General features: G+C 45.0%; 1 protein-coding gene across 2 annotated transcripts; it reads left to right on the forward strand.

Moving 5' to 3' along the window:
• The first annotated feature begins 488 nt into the window (after positions 1–488).
• Positions 489–17,465, forward strand: nek1 (NIMA-related kinase 1). 2 transcript variants are annotated; one of them, XM_070961384.1, is made up of 36 exons: positions 489–539; positions 960–1,108; positions 1,206–1,302; positions 1,384–1,481; positions 1,667–1,750; positions 1,849–1,916; positions 2,013–2,099; positions 2,553–2,607; positions 3,376–3,576; positions 3,668–3,740; positions 5,985–6,136; positions 6,359–6,424; positions 6,733–6,792; positions 6,877–6,924; positions 7,028–7,108; positions 7,249–7,421; positions 7,520–7,642; positions 7,742–7,844; positions 8,588–8,674; positions 9,247–9,330; positions 9,447–9,524; positions 10,354–10,449; positions 10,694–10,903; positions 11,008–11,058; positions 11,161–11,401; positions 11,512–11,619; positions 11,720–11,893; positions 12,555–12,749; positions 12,846–12,951; positions 13,081–13,157; positions 13,246–13,463; positions 14,091–14,245; positions 14,500–14,912; positions 15,173–15,306; positions 15,399–15,531; positions 16,960–17,465. In XM_070961384.1, the coding sequence occupies exons 2-36, from the start codon at positions 992–994 to the stop codon at positions 16,971–16,973; spliced, it is 4,260 nt and encodes a 1,419-aa protein (XP_070817485.1). In that variant the 5' UTR covers positions 489–539; positions 960–991; the 3' UTR covers positions 16,974–17,465. The 2 variants fall into 2 exon arrangements, with proteins under 2 accessions (XP_070817485.1, XP_070817486.1); XM_070961385.1 differs by lacking the exon at positions 6,359–6,424 and having other exon boundaries at positions 11,494–11,619.
• The last annotated feature ends 714 nt before the right edge of the window (positions 17,466–18,179 follow it).

Here is an 18,179-nt window from a genome sequence, read left to right on the forward strand (position 1 = left end):
GTTTCATACTCTATGTGCATTCGTTCTGTTAAAGTTCAATATGTTTCACTCATTTAATCTATTTTATTGTTACTCCATCGAATATCTTTTCTATTTTAAAGGGCTATATTTGCAGTTAAAATAGTTTGAGATATTAGTTTTCTGCCTATTATTAGCCACTAATTTAATACTTATTCAAGTAAAGTAAAACTCTGTGTTTGGGCAAATGATTTTCACAACATAAGAAAGTGCAAAATACTTAAATTACGAATAAAATATACTCGGTCGGTTGTCCAAAACACGGTTCAACGGCTGCCGTGGTCTCTTCAAGTCTGCTGTTGGCTTGTGGTTGCTATGGAAAATATCCACAGGAACCGTCCCATTGGGGGTGGAGACTAGAGTCGCCGTTACTAGTGAAAGATGATTGACAGCTGTATAAACCAATTCACGGTCGAGAAATATGACGCGGCCAATTAAAATTCAGCTGTAGTTAGATAGAGAGCGCTTGGGCGGTAGCATGCATCAGAACCTCTGCGAGAAAGCAGCGAGAAAGACTAATGGTAAGACAAGTATTAGCCACATAATAGCATGTCCATGCCGCTACCTAGTGAGTTACCTTAATTATATTACTCAGTGTTGCGGGCACTCACAGGGGATTTATTATATGTTGGATGCTCCATTTCTTCATCTCCGTCTGGCTAACTTACGTTAGCTATCTTGCTACAGCTGTATCGTGTGTTGTCTCAGCATCACAGCTCGTCTGAGGCGAGAGATCCTTTTCTGTCTGGCAGCACTCCTCGATGGAGCTAACATTAACCCTAACCCAGTATATTTACAGAACGACACACAATCATTATTTCTGAATGGTGCATCAGATTATTGCTTTTTACAAAACTACTGTCATTAAACCATTAGCTTCATGTCCAAAGCCTAATCAGCTCGAGCATAGCTTTGCAATATGTGCCTTGATCTCTTCGCAGACCCAGCATGAGGAGCCAGTCATCCCACTAACATGGACAAGTACGAAAAGGTGAAGAAGATCGGGGAAGGCTCATTTGGAAAGGCCGTCCTTGTCAAATCCAAAGAGGATGGACGCCAATATGTCATCAAGGAGATTGGCATATCTGGAGTAAGCTCCCATGCTTGATATCGCACAAGCTTCACATTTCACTGTCAGTGTGAGCTCCATTTTATTCCCTTGCTCTGTTGCATCCTTATTTTGACAGATGTCAAGTAAAGAGAGGCAGGAATCTCGGAAAGAAGTTGCCGTTCTTGCCAACATGAGTCATCCCAACATTGTCCAGTATAAGGAGTCTTTTGAAGGTATTCACAGTTATACCCTGAAGGACACAATAAATAATGGATGTCATGACCTCTCTGAATGCCATATGAAATTCTTTTTAGAGGGGGGCTGCCTGTATATTGTAATGGACTACTGTGAGGGAGGAGACCTCTTCAAGAAGATCAACTCTCAGAAAGGAGTTCTGTTCTCAGAAGAGCAAGTAAGACACCGACTCTCAGAGACAATCATTCACGTTTAGGACATACCTGTTGAGAGGATGAAACAGTGTCCATATCTTTGTCCTCTTCTTTGAAGTGTGTTTTCCCCAGGTTGCATAATTACAGATGACATCGACAGGAAGTTGATACTGTATAATGTGGCTTTACCATCCTCTCCCTTTCCTAGATCATGGATTGGTTCGTTCAGATTTGCCTGGCACTAAAGCACGTACATGATCGAAAAATCCTCCACAGGGACATCAAATCACAGGTAGTGTTTCACACACCACAGGCTCTTCCCTCAGTCATGATATATTTTTTGTTTCGCGTGTTGCCTTATTTACACATCTTTCCATAAAATCCACACAGAACATATTTTTGACAAAAGATGGGACCATACAGCTCGGAGACTTTGGAATTGCAAGGGTGCTGAACAGGTGTGTGAAATGTCACATGAATAGATCTGCAGAGCCTCTGTAAAGCCTGGATTTGGGAATAGTGAAGAATAATACAGTTTGCTTTCTGATCTGCAGCACTGTCGAACTGGCAAGAACATGCATAGGAACTCCATATTACCTTTCACCAGAGATCTGCGAAAACAAACCATACAACAACAAAAGGTACGATCTTGATGTTCTGGAGTACCATGACTTAAGAGTTTGTCTCAGGTGTTGTGTAAATGAACATTTAATCGTAATCCAGGGGACGAGATCTGTCCCACCAAATTGTGAGCCATGCAGGATGTGGTGGCGGCTTCTGGGTGATGTAAAGGTGTCATGTCTCCTCTTTATTGAGTGAACCTATAGCCACAACAGGAAGCTTGTATTGATTTCTCTTGACTGTTTTAGGTATGTGTGTAATCTAATCTACTTTAGTTACAACCAATGAAGTCAATTTAGCATTGCCTCAAAGTTCAGCGTGGAGTTTTCTCCTGTTAATGATAAAGAAAGGAAAGGCATTGCAGATGACTGTTGATGCTGTGTTGAACGAATGCAAAGCTCTCCCAGAACATATCCCTGTCTGCGTTTGTATGCTCTCTCCTCTCACTTTCCCTACTTTCCCTCCCTCTGCAGTGATATTTGGGCCCTAGGGTGTGTCCTATATGAAATGTGCACTCTTAAGCATGCAGTAAGTATTCTGTGGGTGAGCTGTTTACTGTTTAATGTAGATTTGATGTGCAGCCTTGGGACGCTGTGTAAAACATAAATGAAATACAGAGTGATATTTGTGAATCATTTTTGACATATAATCAATTGAGAGTACAAAGACAGTATATTTAATTTTTGACCTCATCAGCTTTATTGAATTTTCTCCATATATGCTTATTCTGAATTTGTTGCCAGCAACAAATTTGCTGCCAGGTTGACTAGAGCCCACTTTGTGCATGCTAATGAGGATCTGTATGAAGGTTTCATGATTGGGTATGAAAGGGGCATCCTGGGAAGGCTCACTCATTCACAAGCAAGGATGGAGCGAGGTTCACCTCTTTGTGAACACATGAGTGTATAAAGGAGGTTACTGCATGGACTCAGCAGCGTTTTGTAAAACTGTTGTTGTTAAACACAGTTCATTTGTAAATGATTTCATTCTGTTTTTATTTACGTTTTACACAGCGTCCAAGCTTTTTCTGACTCAGGTTTTACATCTTACACAGCATTGCAATGAATGCTCTCTCACATACTGATTTTGGTCTCTTCCCCATGTGTACTCTGTGTTTAAAGGTCGACAAACTAAGTTTTAAAGAATGACTCATTTTTCCTGAGTCTCATAATCAAATCTGTAACTCCTCATAGTCTCGGCCACTCCCTAAATACCCCCTGCTTTACTCCATCATTGCTTATGATCGAGTGTGACTGGACTCAGTAATTTGCTGTAACTGCATGTATTTCTCCTCAGTTTGAGGCTGGCAACATGAAGAACCTGGTCCTGAAGATCATCCGGGGCTCGTACCCTCCCGTGTCTGTTCACTACTCCCAAGAACTGCGCTCTCTCTTGGCACAGCTGTTTAAACGCAACCCTCGAGAGAGGCCCTCAGTCAGCAGCATACTGGACAAAGCTTTCCTGGCCTGTAGGATAGAAAGGTTCCTCACACCACAGGTAGAGCACTCAGTCAGGTGTCTTTGATGCAGGCTGAAGTTACATAAACCAGAAATGTGTTCAGTTAAAAACATTTATTCTCTGATTTCAGATTATTGCTCAGGAATTCCACCATACTTTTCTTCACAAGCAGCCTAAAGTGGGTGTGGTGCAGGGGCCACCAGGTAAGCAAAGACCACCAGCTGGGTGCTGATATCCCCTGCTCTGAGGCAGTAATGGAAATGCATACCTCCATGGCTTAGCATGGACCGACCTGAGCCAATAGAAAAACCCTTAAACACAACGCTGTCTGCCTCAGTTTTGTTTTTAGTTAGTATCACCAGGAGTCACAAAATCCAGATTTAAAAATCTTACTCGTGTTATGCTCAAAGAAAAAATCCATCCATTCGATTAAATGCACTGCAAAACAGGCATAGAGTCAGTGCACATTAGTGAAACTTGACTATTTGATACATATGCTGTATTAAAGTCCCAGTTAAACAGCAGTTGGAGCATCTTTGCTGACATGACGTGTTTCTGTGTGTGGGTGGGGTGTAGTTAGGCTGTTGAAATTGTTCAGATTTGATTAGATGACTTAAAACATTAGATCCTCGGATGCTGGAAGAGGAAGAGAATCAGTGGTTTAGAAGCCTGTTGGTCTCAGTGAACTTAGACCTAAATCACACTCTTTTGGATCCAAACACACTCATCCTACTATGATGTCAGTCTGCTAGCTGCACAAGCTAACAGTGAAGTGCTGCTTTATATGATGGGTATTATTGCCCCAATTCACACTTGTTCAAGTTTCACATGATGAAAAAAGATATTTTTCCCCATCTATTTGGAGAGAAAAGTGAACAAGTAAGATAAGGACACAGAAATAGAACTTGAAAAAAGTATTTTTCCAGCTTAAATTTCATGGGCGATATAACCTGCCTTCTTTTGCTTCAATTGGTTTTCCTAATTTAATGCTCTGTTGGTGCACTGCAGGCCAGAGCTTTGAAACATCAAGTGCATTTCAACTATAGTGTGAAAGGCAGTACTGAATTGCACTTTCATGATATGATTTCTCTCTGCTTATTAAGTATTATGCTCCTCTGCTTATTATGTAAAAGAGCTTGTGGAGCATCAGGATGCTCTTGTTGGATTTCAGTTCGGACTTCAACATTCCCAAAAGACTCGTGTCCAGACTTCGCTGCCTGGGCCTGAACTGGACTCTGGATTTCTGCCCCTAGACTGTCAGGTTTGGAGGCATACATCCTCCGCCTGCAACCAGCACACTGGTGTTCCACAGGGATGTGTGCTGAGCCCTCTCCTGTATGCCCTCTTCAACAAACACCGTCATCAATTTGGCAGACGAGACAACAGTTATGGGCCTGAGCGCTAACAACGATGAGTCAGCATACAGGGACGAGGTGTGAAACCTGACAGCCCGCTGTTCTGCCAACAAGCTCATTCTTAATAACAGGAACACTGAAGACATTGTGGTGGCCTTTAGGAAGACAAGAAGAACAGATATCAGACGACGAGGCTGTGGAGAGCATTTTAAGTTCCTGGGGCATCATTGAGGACTTCTCCTGGACCATACACTCCTCCACTGTCATTGGTAAGAAATGACGGCGCCTCTGCCGCTCCAGTACCTTCTTGTGACTGTTTGGAGAGCATCCTGACGCACCGCGTCACAGATTGGTATGCCAACTCCACCAGGAAGGAACAGATAGTTCCAGGAAGCTCACTGGAATCAAGCAGTTGAAGAAGAAGGTGGTCCCCAGTTCATATCTGGGTGCCCCCTTCAATGCTGGTGTGATTCAGTACCTTTTATTGGAATTTCCCCTCATGGGACTAATAAAGGAATGTTGAAGAAGAAGAAGAAGAACCAGAGGGACAATCCCCTTTATTTGTCGTACACAGTGCACATGCCATGCATTGGTGAAATTTGTCCTCCGCATTTGAGGAAATCTACAATGCCAGATGTCAGGCAGTGCCTCGAACATCATCATGACCCAACCCACCCTGCCCCCCACCTCTTCAAAGCACTCATGCATGTACCACAAGACTGGAAAAACTGCTTCTTCCAAAAGATGTCAAATTGTTGGACATGGCCTGAACTCTATAATTATACTCATTATTTATTGTTTATCTGCACACCAGGTGTCACTCTGTGTGCTGCTTTATTTTGCTTTTATTAATATTATTTTAATATTGTTCTCTGTACAGTGTTTCAAATAGCGAGGAGTGTCATAATTATTTTGTTGTGTCGTTGTCTTGATGACGATAAAGTTTCTTGAATCTTGAGTGTGTGCTGTGGAGGCACAGACCCGATAGAAGATCTGCAGTTTTTGACATGATGTTTGTTTGTTTGCAGATTGCACATCTGCACGTTGTCTTTGCTGTTGAGTACTGACTAAATGTTTGATATTTTTTACCAGCCAAACGTTCTGCCCCTGGCTCCATACCGCTCGCCCCAGCCCAGAAGATTACCAAACCAGCCAGCAAATACGGAGTGCCTTTAACTGTGAGGAAGATGTCAGACGCAGCCAAAAAGCCTGCAGAGAGGAAACCGGCTGTGAAGCACAAACCGGTCAGTAGATCGTTGATGTTGACGACACGTTGCTATAATTTTTTTTTTCTTTTTAAGCGTCACTCATAACTTTTTTTTGCTCTGTGTGTATTAAAAAAAGCTCTGTTTGATGTTGAGCTTCATGTCGGAGGCGTCTCCCATCTGTGTGTGTGCGAGTGTGTGTTTGAATCAGTGTGTGTTGGCTACCTACCTCTTCACTCTGCAGTGTCATATGTCGCTCAGGCCCCTCTCCCAGCAGCCCCCCAGAGAAGAGTGAGTCAAGTGGAGGAAGAGAGGAAAAAACACGAGGTACAGCTGAGAGCCCCCCCTCGTTAGATCTCCCTCCCTTTCTCTCCACATTTGCTCGCACCTGAAGGCCCTCTTCCTACCAGCATTTTTACGTTTCCTCCCTCTCATTATGCTTGACCCCCATCTTCACCCGTTTTCTGCTCCCAGCCCATTCGGAGTGTTGTACCTGATTTTAGCTTCCTCTTTAACCGACCTTTCCTCCTCACCTGCCTGCTCAGTGACAGAGCAGTCCTGCTGCCTCTTGCCTCAAAGCGGATGTTTGTAACGACGTCTCTTTTTGACTGACGTGCTTTTGCCTCGTGCTGCAGGACGGCATGAGAAAGAAAAGGATGGAGCTGATTGAGAAGGAAAGGAAGCAGAGAGAGCAGGTGGGTGAGTCGTTGTGTCCCGCTGGAAAAGTTTCTGATGGTTTCCAGCAGTTTCAGTAGTTTCCTGATCTGTATTGCTTGCAGATGTTCCTGTTCAAAGCCGACCAAATGAAGCGATATGAAAAGGAGAAGGTGGGTGTTAAAGTTGTTCCTCGTGGTCATCACTGTAGTAAGTGGGAAACACATTGGAAGGGGTCAGTGTATGTCTCCATCTAAAACCTGTGATCTGTAACAGATCAATCGGATAAACCAAGCCAGAGAGCAAGGCTGGAAGCACGTCTTGAGTTCCAGTGGAGGCAGCAGCCCAGAGAGGAAGGTGCTGGATCCCCGTTTCCTTTTTTATGATACAAAGTGTTACTCTTAATCTTTTTTAATCTTTCACACTTTAAAGCATTTCCCCACTTTTCTGTCATGCAGCCCTTCCCTCTGACTCACAACCATCTTTTTTTCTCTCAGTGTTATGTAGGTGGTGGAAAGAGGGCTGTCCCGGGTCAGGGTCTTCCTCCGGCCCCTGTCCCGAGCAAAAGCTCGTATGAACACTACCACGCTGCTCTGGACCAAATGGCTAAACCGCAGCCTAAAGTCATCAGCAGGGAGGCATCGTCAGCAGGACCCAGCAGCCCCATTCGGTAAGCAAGTATTCAGCCGGGGGGTGGGGGGTGTCAGTGGAGCCCTTACTTTTAATATTTCTGTGCTAAATAGTTGTTTTTGTTGCTCTGTGTGTAAGAAGTGTTCCGGCTGCTGCTGGCCCGGTGCGGCCCAACGGCCCCACACGACTCCTCAACCCTGATGCAATCAAGAGGGAACTGCAGAGGCTGCAGCACGTTTCCAAACAAGCTCACTTTAGTAGGTCAGTGAAACTACACATCGGGGTGAAACTCTACATTCTTGCTGTTTTCACGGTGTGAAAAGTAGTTTTAAAGTATGAATTACCTGCGTGTGTTCTCAGGCAGTGTGGTCAGATGGCTCCCGGACGGGCCTATCAGGTCGAGGAGTTCTTACAGCGAAAGAGAGAAGCCATGCTCAACAAAGTGCGTGCTGAGGGACAGCTGGTACGTAGTGTGACTTATTCTGTCCTTTCAAGCTTAATCTATTAAGTATTTAGTCCTGTTGCTGAAACACTGAACCTTTTCCACCATCCCTTTGCAAACTGGGTGTGATTTTCTTTTCTTTTTTTTTTTTTTAAGCCCAAAGATGGAAAGTTACACTGATGTATTTCTTATGAATCTTAACAATCCATTAAGCATTTTTTTATCCAAACACTGAATCAGATTGCTCCCTATTGTCCATGTTTCTTGAAAGGGTTTGTAATTAAGCATCAGCTAGGTTTCAACTCATTTGTTTTGGTTTGCTGGTTTGTCAGACTGAGACCCAACAGTTCTCTCTGCTGCTTAATTCATTGTTGGCCACTAGGGGGCAGCAGAACCTCAGAACCTCAGAAGAAGCTGACAGACAGACAAACAGCCCTGACTGGGTCTTATGTTGCTATAGATGATGTGTGTGCAAACAGCTGCAGGAAAGACGACTGATGAGGGTGTCACTGAATCAAAGAGTAAACCTGTTTGCTCTAAAAACAAAACAATGAGCTAACATGGGCTAAAATGCTACATCGATCTAAGTTGAGTGACAGTTCTCTGTTGGGTCATTGTTATGAATCACCCCTCATTCAGTTCACTGTTAATACATCAGTTGATCAGTGCAACTTTACCTCCTGGTTCCAGCTCGTGACTGTTGTGGCAGTTAGATGTTAGGGGCTGCGTCCTTCTAAAATGTGGTTAAATTGAACGGTAAACAGGGCACTTGGCAAAACCTGGCTGCTATCTATGGAAGCCGGGCCAGTTCTCTTCGGTGCAGGAGGCCCAGAGCCAACAAAGAGGAGGAGGTAGGAGCCCAGGCCTGAATGCCCAGCCTCACACCCTCACCTCACTCATGGCACGTCTGACTTGGCTCGTCTTCTTCATACGTCTGCACAAACTCCCTTTGACGCTCCCATAATTCAACCCAGCAGCTCAAACCCATGCCCACTCCTTGCACAATGTGTGGTGTTCCACTGTCCAGTGTGAGCTGTTCTACCCTTTATTTTGCCTCCAAATAATGTCTGTTATTCACGACAATAAATACCATTATTTATGTTTGATTGTGCCCATTTAAAGTAACCACACCGCCTCAGTTTTCAGTTGTGTGTTGCAGTTTTTTTGCTTTGAATGGAATACATGAATATATGCGCCTGTACTGCACTGCACTGTACTGTACTTGTTTTGATCCTGGCTGAATGGCTGATGTGTTAATGCACAGATGTTAACATCATGCTGTGTTGTGAGTAAAACCTTATCTTTTATAGGCGCTGCCTATGTATGCTTTTTTTTTTTTAAGGTATCAATTCTGTATTCTACGTCTGTGTGTGTGCAGGTGTGTCAAGCATACAGTACATAACATTTCTGTGTTTGTTCTCAGGAGTACTTGTCAAGACTGAGGCAGATCCGCTTGCAGAACTTCAATGAGCGTCAGAAGATCAAAGCCCGGCTCAGAGGAGAGAAGGTACAACCCCCCCCCCCCCCCACCCCCCCCCCGTCAGATTTTGAGAGGACCTTTAATGCGTCTCTTCACTTCTCTCTGACGTCTCGCCTCCTCGCTCTCGTTGGTGTGTGTTTCAGTATGACAGTGATGGTTCTGACAGCCAGGAGTCCATTGAGGAGGCAGAGCTCAGGAGAAAGAAGACAGAGGCTTTAAAAGTGAGTGTGCCTTAAAAATGAACAAATATTTTAGAATATCAACATTTAGATGATAAGAACGATAAAATTGAACACCTGGACTGTGGAATGACCAGCGCTTCCACGCCACACTACCTCAGCCTGTGACGTGTGCATGATCCCTGTAGGTGAGCAGTACAGTCTTATATTTGTTAAACAGTGCAGAAAAAATAAAACATTGACTGTTATTGTCACTCCTCTGTCAGCCAAAATACTGAAATCAGGGCACGGACATAATGCATCACATAGGCGGGGCTGAGCAGGGTTTTTTACCTGTTGCACAGACTCCACCTTTGTAGCGTGTGGTCATATTTTCTGAGCGGATTTAAAGTGACCCTACACTCACATGACCATCATCGCCAAGGACCTCTCATACCCAGCAAATTTGCATTCCTCCTTTTGGCTCCATTGCCAGTATTTTTCCACATAGATGATCGGCTTCACTCTGTGCATACTGAGTTTTGCTAATGCAGTTGGTCCTGCAGGATTTGGAAGCAAAGGCAATATTAACTCGTACTGCATTAATTACAGGATCATGCTTACACACTGATTTTATTTATTAGTTTTAATGTGCAATATGAACACCCACAAAGCGTGCTCTGCTGGGTCACGTTGCCTCTGGTACAATGAGATATTTATTTTAAAACCTCGCTGCTGCCGCTGCTGCTGCTGCTCTCTGTGAGACAAGAATAGAAACAGTGAGTTATCTTAGTGAGGTGACGTAATAGCATCTCATTAACGGAGCCCATCCAAAAATTGTTTGGCCGTAGCCTCATTCTTCTTCATTTGTCTGTGTACACATACCTGCCAGGCCCAGGCCAACGCCCGTGCTGCTGTGCTGAAAGAGCAGCTAGAGAAGAAGAGGAAGGAAGCCTATGAGAGGGAAAAGAGAGCTTGGGAGGACCACGTAAGTTCTATTATCCTTTGCTCCACCCTAACATTCCTGAGCCAGTGCCATTATATGGCCTTAGTGGTGCATTTGTTTATTTAAAGTCGCCCTGGTAGCTCACCTTGTAGAGCATGCTACCAGGTGAGCTAGGGTCGCTGAGGTCGAGGTTGAGTCATTTACTGCATGTCATCCCTCCATGTTTCTGCTCAAGCTTAAACTAACAAAGTTAAAGTCTAATCTTGCGTGTGGTGTGTTGGGAAAGCTTGCAGCTCGGGGGGCGAAGGTTGGCATGGCAGCAGGAAACGCCGTGGCGGCGGCAGCAGTAGCAGTCTCATCTACCTCTGACAGTCCTCTTCCACAGCCCAGTCCCTCTCAGCCAGACACAGCTGCCATAGCTCCAGCCCTGCCTGCATCCAAACCCCAGTCCACCCCGGCTATATCCATGACTGCTGCCCTGAAGAATGTTGGAACGGTCAGTACACGTTCACAAAGTCTGTCACACCTGATGTCATAGCGTTGTTGAAGTGTGTATTCCAAAGATACCTGTGCATCAGTTCAGCATTTTATGTTTGGTAGACTACTCCACTGAAAGAAAGTGTGCCGGAGCCAGAGACTGCTGTCATTCAGGTGAGTGTGTGAGATGTGAGGAATCATTCATTCGAGTGACAGTGCCGCAAAGTGGAGGAAACTCAGATTCTTCCCAAGATAATGCTTGTTTTTACGTTACAGAGTGAGAAGAAGCAGATTCTGCGCAGGCTTAACCAGAACCTAAAAGCTCAGAGCCCGGTGGGGGAGGTGGAGGAGTCGCGTTCACCGCCTGCAGAACCAAGTCCTGCCCCTCAGCAGGACCAGTCGGACACAGAGAAGCGTCCCCCTTCCAACGGAGACCGGAAGAAATGGGATGCAGCAGAACTGCCTGTGCTTCTTGTGGCTAAGCAAACCTTAGAGGGAACTTGTGCCACAGCAAGCGGTGAGTGGAGTCATTTATCCATGTTAGGGCTTCTGGTTAAAGGTTTTGGAAGACATTTTGCACATCTTTTCACCACAGCATTCTCTCTCTAGCCTCCTCTGTGTGTCCAGAAGACAGACCATGTTCTGGTGGAGAGCGGAAGAAGTGGGAGGCAGGAGTTCCACTTGTCCTCTCCGTGGCCCAACAAACGCTAGAGCAGACATGCATCACGACCATCGGTGAGTTCCTGTCTCCCTGAGTGGGAGCACATGTCCTAAAAATCACAACAATCTGTAAGTTTCCTTTCTCTTCGTTCTCTCTCTCTGTGCGATGTCTCAGAGCAAACAGGTGAAGTTATACGGATGGGTGGGCTACATGAAGGAGCCCCTCGGAAGGTGTGGGGAGTGAGTCCGGACTCTCAGGTGCTGAGAGTGCTTCAGGAGGCAGAGCTGCAGCCCCTCACTCAGCAGCTGGAGAACGCCACCATCTGTGAGGAAGACTTGTCAGGCTCCGGTTAGTCTTCGTTCAGTCTCCTTTTTTCCCACAATGTTCTTATTTAGATTTTTAACACCATGAAATACATCCTGTTACATTCATATCACGTACGACGTATAAAATTACTGCATTGATACCAAAAAAAGACAAACTCCTGTTTTAACAAATCTATCTATACAAAATGCTGTATATTAGTTGCAATAGCTGCAAATTATAACCAAAATTCTACAGCTTGGAAGCTGGATTCACTTGATCATCTGTTACATCTAAATCCTTAACATAAGTAATGAATGGCCTCTGTGTATTCTCAAATTACGACAGAGTTTTATGATGGAGTTTTAAGGCCACATTGAGCAGAAAAAATATTTTTTTTAGACTTCGAGAAAAGTCATAATGCTTGACATTTGGGATTCTGCCTGTGACTCTCGTTTGGTGAAATCATTCGTCGCCTTCCTCGTATTTTCTATCGCCACCATAATTCCATCAAATCTTGATGAACGCTCTGTTTTCATGGAGCTTATAGCGCCGGTATTGCGTCCGCCTTCACAGCTCTGAATTTCCCTTCTTGTTGCTAAATGGTTGCATTTTTACTGTTATTGTGCTGTTTCAGGGAATGCATGGATGATTATTATGGTGCTAGCAGTATATTCACTTAGTGATGACGCCATATTCGCTCTAGATAAGCCTAACCAGACAAGAGCAGCTGAGACGCCTAATGAAGCGATGCCCTCTAAACCAGCACTGTCTGCTGTGGATCAGAGCCCAGAGGCTCAGCAGGGCAGCGCACACACTGCAGAGGCCTCACGTCAGGAAATGTCTGCGGCCGCTGCAGCAGAACGAGTGACACTGCCAACAAACCTCACTGAGACTCCGGGTCAGCATGACACTCCACCTGATATTGATCAGATATTTCAGCTCCTCAAGTGTGTTTTCAGTCGAATGCAATCCTTTCTGATGTGAATTCTTCCAGATCCAGCAGATGTGGAGTCAGTGGTTTTGGAGGAGACACCTAAACAGGCGTCACGTCCCCCAGCTGGTGTGCAGCAGGCATGGGAGCAGGAAGCCCAGCAGCCAATGTGACTGTTCCCCTTAGAAGCAGAAAATGTTGATTTTTCAGTTTTTACAATTAGCAGTATATAAATGGTGTCTTTCATAAATGTTAAGACTTTATATATTTTTGGAGCTAAAGTGCGTTTTTCTTGCAGGCCACCAGAGGGTACCACAAGACCAGGAGGCACTAAGGAGGCCGAGAGGAGTGCAGAGAAACCAGCTGAATCCTGCGGTGAGGTTAATGTTCACTGAGTCCAAACCGCTTTGTTTTTCTGTGTGATTATTATCTTAATTAAATCTCCCTGCCCTCCCTCTCCCAGGCTCAGCCCAGTGCGAGGAGCCCCTGTTTATGAAGTTGTGTTCCCCGGCCCACCGACGCACCGCTGCCCTTGCAATCCTCTCGGCTCAGTCCTCCATGGATGAATCATCGTCCTCTCTGGCCTCTCGCTCGCGCTCAGTCTCACCTCTGCGCTCCAAACAGCACGACGCGCTCCTCATCGGCCTCTCCACGGGCATGTTTGATGCAAACAACCCCAAGGTGATGAAAAGCACATTTTTGTTGTCACTGGGAATGACAGCATGACGAGGAAAGGTTGATCACGTAACAGAATGGGATCTTTGAGGTTACTTCACTGCTGTTGCAGGGGTTGAGGAAATTCACACTTGTTCCTTTGTCGGGTGTGATGTCGAGGCTTGTGTGGTATTTTTAGGTAGAGTTTCAGCCTTCCTTATTAATGAAGGGGTCTGGAATAGAGCCAGGGCCATTAATCACATACTCTGAACGTGCAGTGGGTCTGATAGGACAGGAAGAGCATCCATCAACCTATATCTCTCATAACCTTCATCAGGGGCGCTGGGATCTGCAGAACATTTTTAACACACAGCTACAGAGAATATTAATGTAGGTTTGTCACTGGGCTTTTTTTAGGGTTTGGTTGCTCCGAACTTTTTCTCAAAGTTTGTACCAATTGAATTATCTCAGTTTCTCAGAGGCAGAGCCAGTTCGTTTGGTCCTTCCACATGCAGATGTTAATTTGTATTTATTGGCCGTCACATAATCTTCTAAATACACTTCTGTGTGTGAGTGTGTTAGTTGGTATAATTCACATTTTTCCTTGTAATTGATTAGTTTTTTCAAAAGCCTCTGTTTACTTTGTGCTGTCAGATGCTGCGGACGTGCTCTCTACCAGACCTCAGCCGTCTCTTCAGCCCTCAGCAGGACTCGGCGGTGACTAATGCCAACGTTGCCCCAGACAACAACCTGGAAATCGAGGACCTGGATGAGGCAGCCAAAGATGACGACCAGTCAGAGCCTGAAGAGTAAGGCAAACATAAATTAAATCTCAAAAGCAAACGCAGGCTTGGGCGACACTGTGTTATTTTGGCAAATGATAAACTGCTGCAGTCTAGACGTGGCTGTTAGTTTGAACAGTGACCGATACCCTGCCTCACCCTGATTCTGTCAATTTTCTGTGCAGGAGAGAGTTAGAAAAAAGACAGGTTTCGTTTTGCTAAGAAACTCTAAATGCAGCCAGTTGATTCTATGCTGTGTCTAATAATTCCCCTTTCTCCAGTGCCTATGAGGATGAAGACCTGCGGGACATCCGCGCCTCCATGGAGAGGCTGCTGCAAGAAGAGGGAGACTTAATGAGGAGCCCCCCAGAGGTCGATGCTGGAGACTTCAACAGAAACCCTCCAGAGGCCGAAGACCGAGAGCTTTTCAGCCGGATAGCGGCTGAGATCGACCAGGACAACAATCAGATGGCTGTCGATGACGACGAGGACGAGGAGGAGGAGGAGGACGAGGATGTTGACGAAGAGGAGGAGGAGGAGGAGGAGGAAGAAGGCGAGGAGGGCGAGGACGGCGAGGACGAGGAATGCTCTAATGGGAGTCCTGGTGATGAAGAGGCGGGGGAGCTGCTTACCAACGGTGTGGGAGAGGAGAACCACAGTAATAACAGCCAGCTCAATGAGGAGTGGCATTCAGGTACGAGGAAGAGGAGTTTTCATTCAGCCTCATTCAGTTCACGCTTGTTTTGTGCTCACAGGACCTGCGGTTGTTATTCCCGCTTAGTGACGGCGTGATGCTGGCAAACTACTTGTAGCTTGTGTGAAAATTAATCCTGACCTAATATTTTATGTCAGATGATTCATGCCTTTAATAAGCTGCCCTGTTATAAATTAGTTATTTCTGCTAACTGAGCACATTCAGCGTTATGAGAGCTAATAAATCCTGCTGCACCGCAGATGGCAGCGGAGAGGACCAGGGCGTAGAGGCGGCGTATCACGACAGCATCTTCAGTCGTCTGGAAGAACTTCGCTTCAACCTGGAACAGCAGATGGGCTTTGAGAAGTTCATTGAGGCCTACAATAAGATTAAGGTGCGAAATGTCGCACGTCTCGCTAAATGTTGACTCATGAAGACCGGATGAACAGATTGCTCAAACAGATGGTTTCTCTTTCTGCATTTAAGGCTATACATGAAGATGAAGATGAGAACATTGACCTGGGCTCCAGTTTGGTGTTGAGCATCTTGGGCACCGAGCACCAACATCTGTATCCCAACATCCTGCATCTCGTGATGGCAGATGGCGCATACCAAGAGGGTTAGTGACACGAGTTGGCTCCTGGTTGGTTGTAGATTGTCGGCAGCAGTGCTGAATCGTCCTCAGTGGTTTTCCATAGAGCAGAGCTGTGTCACAGTACAGTGAGTGTTTTTATCGAGTCTCTAAAATCGTGTCCTCTTTCCTCACGTTGCTACAAAGTCGAAGAAACTAAGTAGATGTGAAACACACCCCTAACGCTGTCTGCCTGCTTTTTCTTCCTCCGTGACGAGTCAGTTGTCAGACAGGGGCAGATACAGAGAGGTAGGGAGTGGGGGGGGGATCGCTCTTTTGAGTTTGACAGGTTTCCCTCAGGATGGGAGCAGTCTTCAGATAAATCCTCTCACTGAATATCTCTATTTAACAATTCTTTTGTTTTCTATTTTCACTGCCTTCAGCAGAAGAAATGGAGGATGCAAATGTCAAATATCTCCCTTGAGAAGCTATCTCAGGATCTGTGGAAGATCAATCTTATGGCTCCCGTCCGTGCAGCATTAACACTGTCTATATTCTGAGCCATCTAACAGAACAAACTGTACTGTAGCAATGCAGAAAGCTGCAGTCACAAACAACTTCTTCATCACGTTTCAGAAGAGTTAGCTGCAGGTTTTAGGTCAGTTCTGATGTCTGTTCTTCTCATTAAATGTCGGGTTGCATTTATGTTTCGGGAAATAAGCATCAAGAAGGAAGAAGGTCAGCTGAAAAGATAGAAATCTCTTCTGCGTGGTAGACTTCAGCACTGTCATTGGTCAGCAGATGTGTTAGTGGCTCTGTGAGAAGCACTGAGGCATAGCATTGCTTTGAGCTAACATGCTCATATTGACATGCTGATGTTTAGCAGGTATAATGTTTACCTTGTTCACCATCTTAGTTTGGCTTTTTAGCATGCTAACATTCAATGATTGGCACTATTCATCCTGAGGAGGACATGAATGTGATATGAATTTTAATGACAACCCATTCGAATGCTCAGATAAGTCATTTTTAAAGAATTTACCTCTGATGGCGGCACTAGAGGAAAAGTCAGGGGGTCACCCACATCGTCTGGGAACGAGTGTCTGTGTGCCAGTGTATGTTGACATATTTGACCTGCTGGTGGCGCTGCAAGTCAGTAGGATTCACCCTCAGGGCCCTGAATGTGTGTGGAAAGTTGAGCTAGTTTAGTCTGGACCACAGGAGTGACCGATCAACACAGAACCATGCCAGTAGCATGGCTGAAAAATACCAAAATGCACATTATGTTTGATAAGTGAAGTTAAAGGTTAAAGGAGTAAACAGTGGGATTAAACACCACCTGTGGTTTTTGCTCTTTCTTAGTATTTTGGAGCCTCTTCTGTCATTCCTTATTAGCAGACATGGTCTAACCAGTGACCTCTGCATCTCTAATGAATTATCCGTCCCAACATGATTCTCTCTCTCCCTCTCTTCTAGATAATGATGAATAATGCTTCCTGCGAGCCGGCTGCTCAGCTGGCAGCTCTGACAATCTGCTAGCTATCGGACGTCTTCCCATCACGCACATCATTGGCGGAGGGATCTATGCATGAGGTGTTGCAGCCCCGCATCTAACAGTGTTTCAGGCACACTTGCATGATGAGTAACTCGTACACTCGAGGCTGTCTTTCATACTTTTGACTATCAGCACCTGACACTATTTTCTCACCAGTGTTCATTCAGAAGTGCATTATCGAGTACGTGTTCCTATTAACCAAAGTTAACTTCAAAGTTCTGTCAGATGTTTATGAAAGAGTATTTCTGTAAATGAAACGTATATCGTCACGTTGATCAATAGCATAAACCCTGTTGTGTCTCAGTTTGTGATTGAGTCAGTGAGAATCCACATTTTCCTTTTGGTGGGCAAAGATCTGGTCCTCTCAGGTGCTCTCTTTCTAATCGCCACACGTTCAACCATAGCTTCAAACCAGGTCACCCTCAAACTGAAAGTACCAAGATTTACTACAGAGAACCAGTTGAACCTCCTTTTCTTACAACTCTTTTCACCAAACGTGAAGTGAAATATTATCTAATACGTTTTCCACATTTCTTACTGTTTCAGTTAACGCAGGCTAAATGAAAGATTTCTGTCAGACTGCTGTATGATGCCGAGATACTGTAGCAAGACTGTGGCATTAGAGCGGTGGGTGTGATGGTGGGTGAGTGGCCCGGGCCGGGTGGATGTTCAGTGCAGAAAGCTGATGGTGTAAGCAATGGTACAGATGTTAACAAGAATGCATATTTGATTAGAAATTAAATATTGTAAATCTTTATATGAAATAAACACTTTTTTTAAGAACCTGAGGCTTTTCTGTTTCGTTCTACCTCACGACCGCACAGACTGTTCAGGTCACAATAAGGAGGATGTCTGAAAAGTAATCTGAAGATCCTGCTTGCAATGCTTGTACTTAACATAAGCATTTAACTTTTCCACAGACAGCAGGGGATGTTTTCTAAAAAGAAGAAGAATCAGAGGGACAATCCCCTTTTTTATTTGTCACACACACTAACACACACCATGCATTGGTGAAATTTGTCCTCTGCTTTTGACCCATCCTGGTAGTCCTTCCTCCACGGCAGACCAGGAGCGGTGGGCTGCCATCCAACCAGCGCTTTTCTTTGATGTCACCATTAGTCAGGTGGTGACCTTCCTGCAT

This window comes from Chaetodon trifascialis, chromosome 4 (assembly GCF_039877785.1).
Source record: "Chaetodon trifascialis isolate fChaTrf1 chromosome 4, fChaTrf1.hap1, whole genome shotgun sequence".
In the NCBI taxonomy this organism is placed as follows: Eukaryota; Metazoa; Chordata; class Actinopteri; order Chaetodontiformes; family Chaetodontidae; genus Chaetodon; species Chaetodon trifascialis.

Coding starts and splice junctions, on each gene's coding strand:
- nek1 (XM_070961384.1), top strand. CDS start 992: ATGGACAAGTACGAAAAGGTGAAGAAGATCGGGGAAGGCTCATTTGGA. Junction 7,643..7,741: donor AAACAAGCTCACTTTAGTAG/GTCAGTGAAACT, acceptor GTGTGTTCTCAG/GCAGTGTGGTCAGATGGCTC. Junction 12,952..13,080: donor CAGGAAGCCCAGCAGCCAAT/GTGACTGTTCCC, acceptor TTTTTCTTGCAG/GCCACCAGAGGGTACCACAA.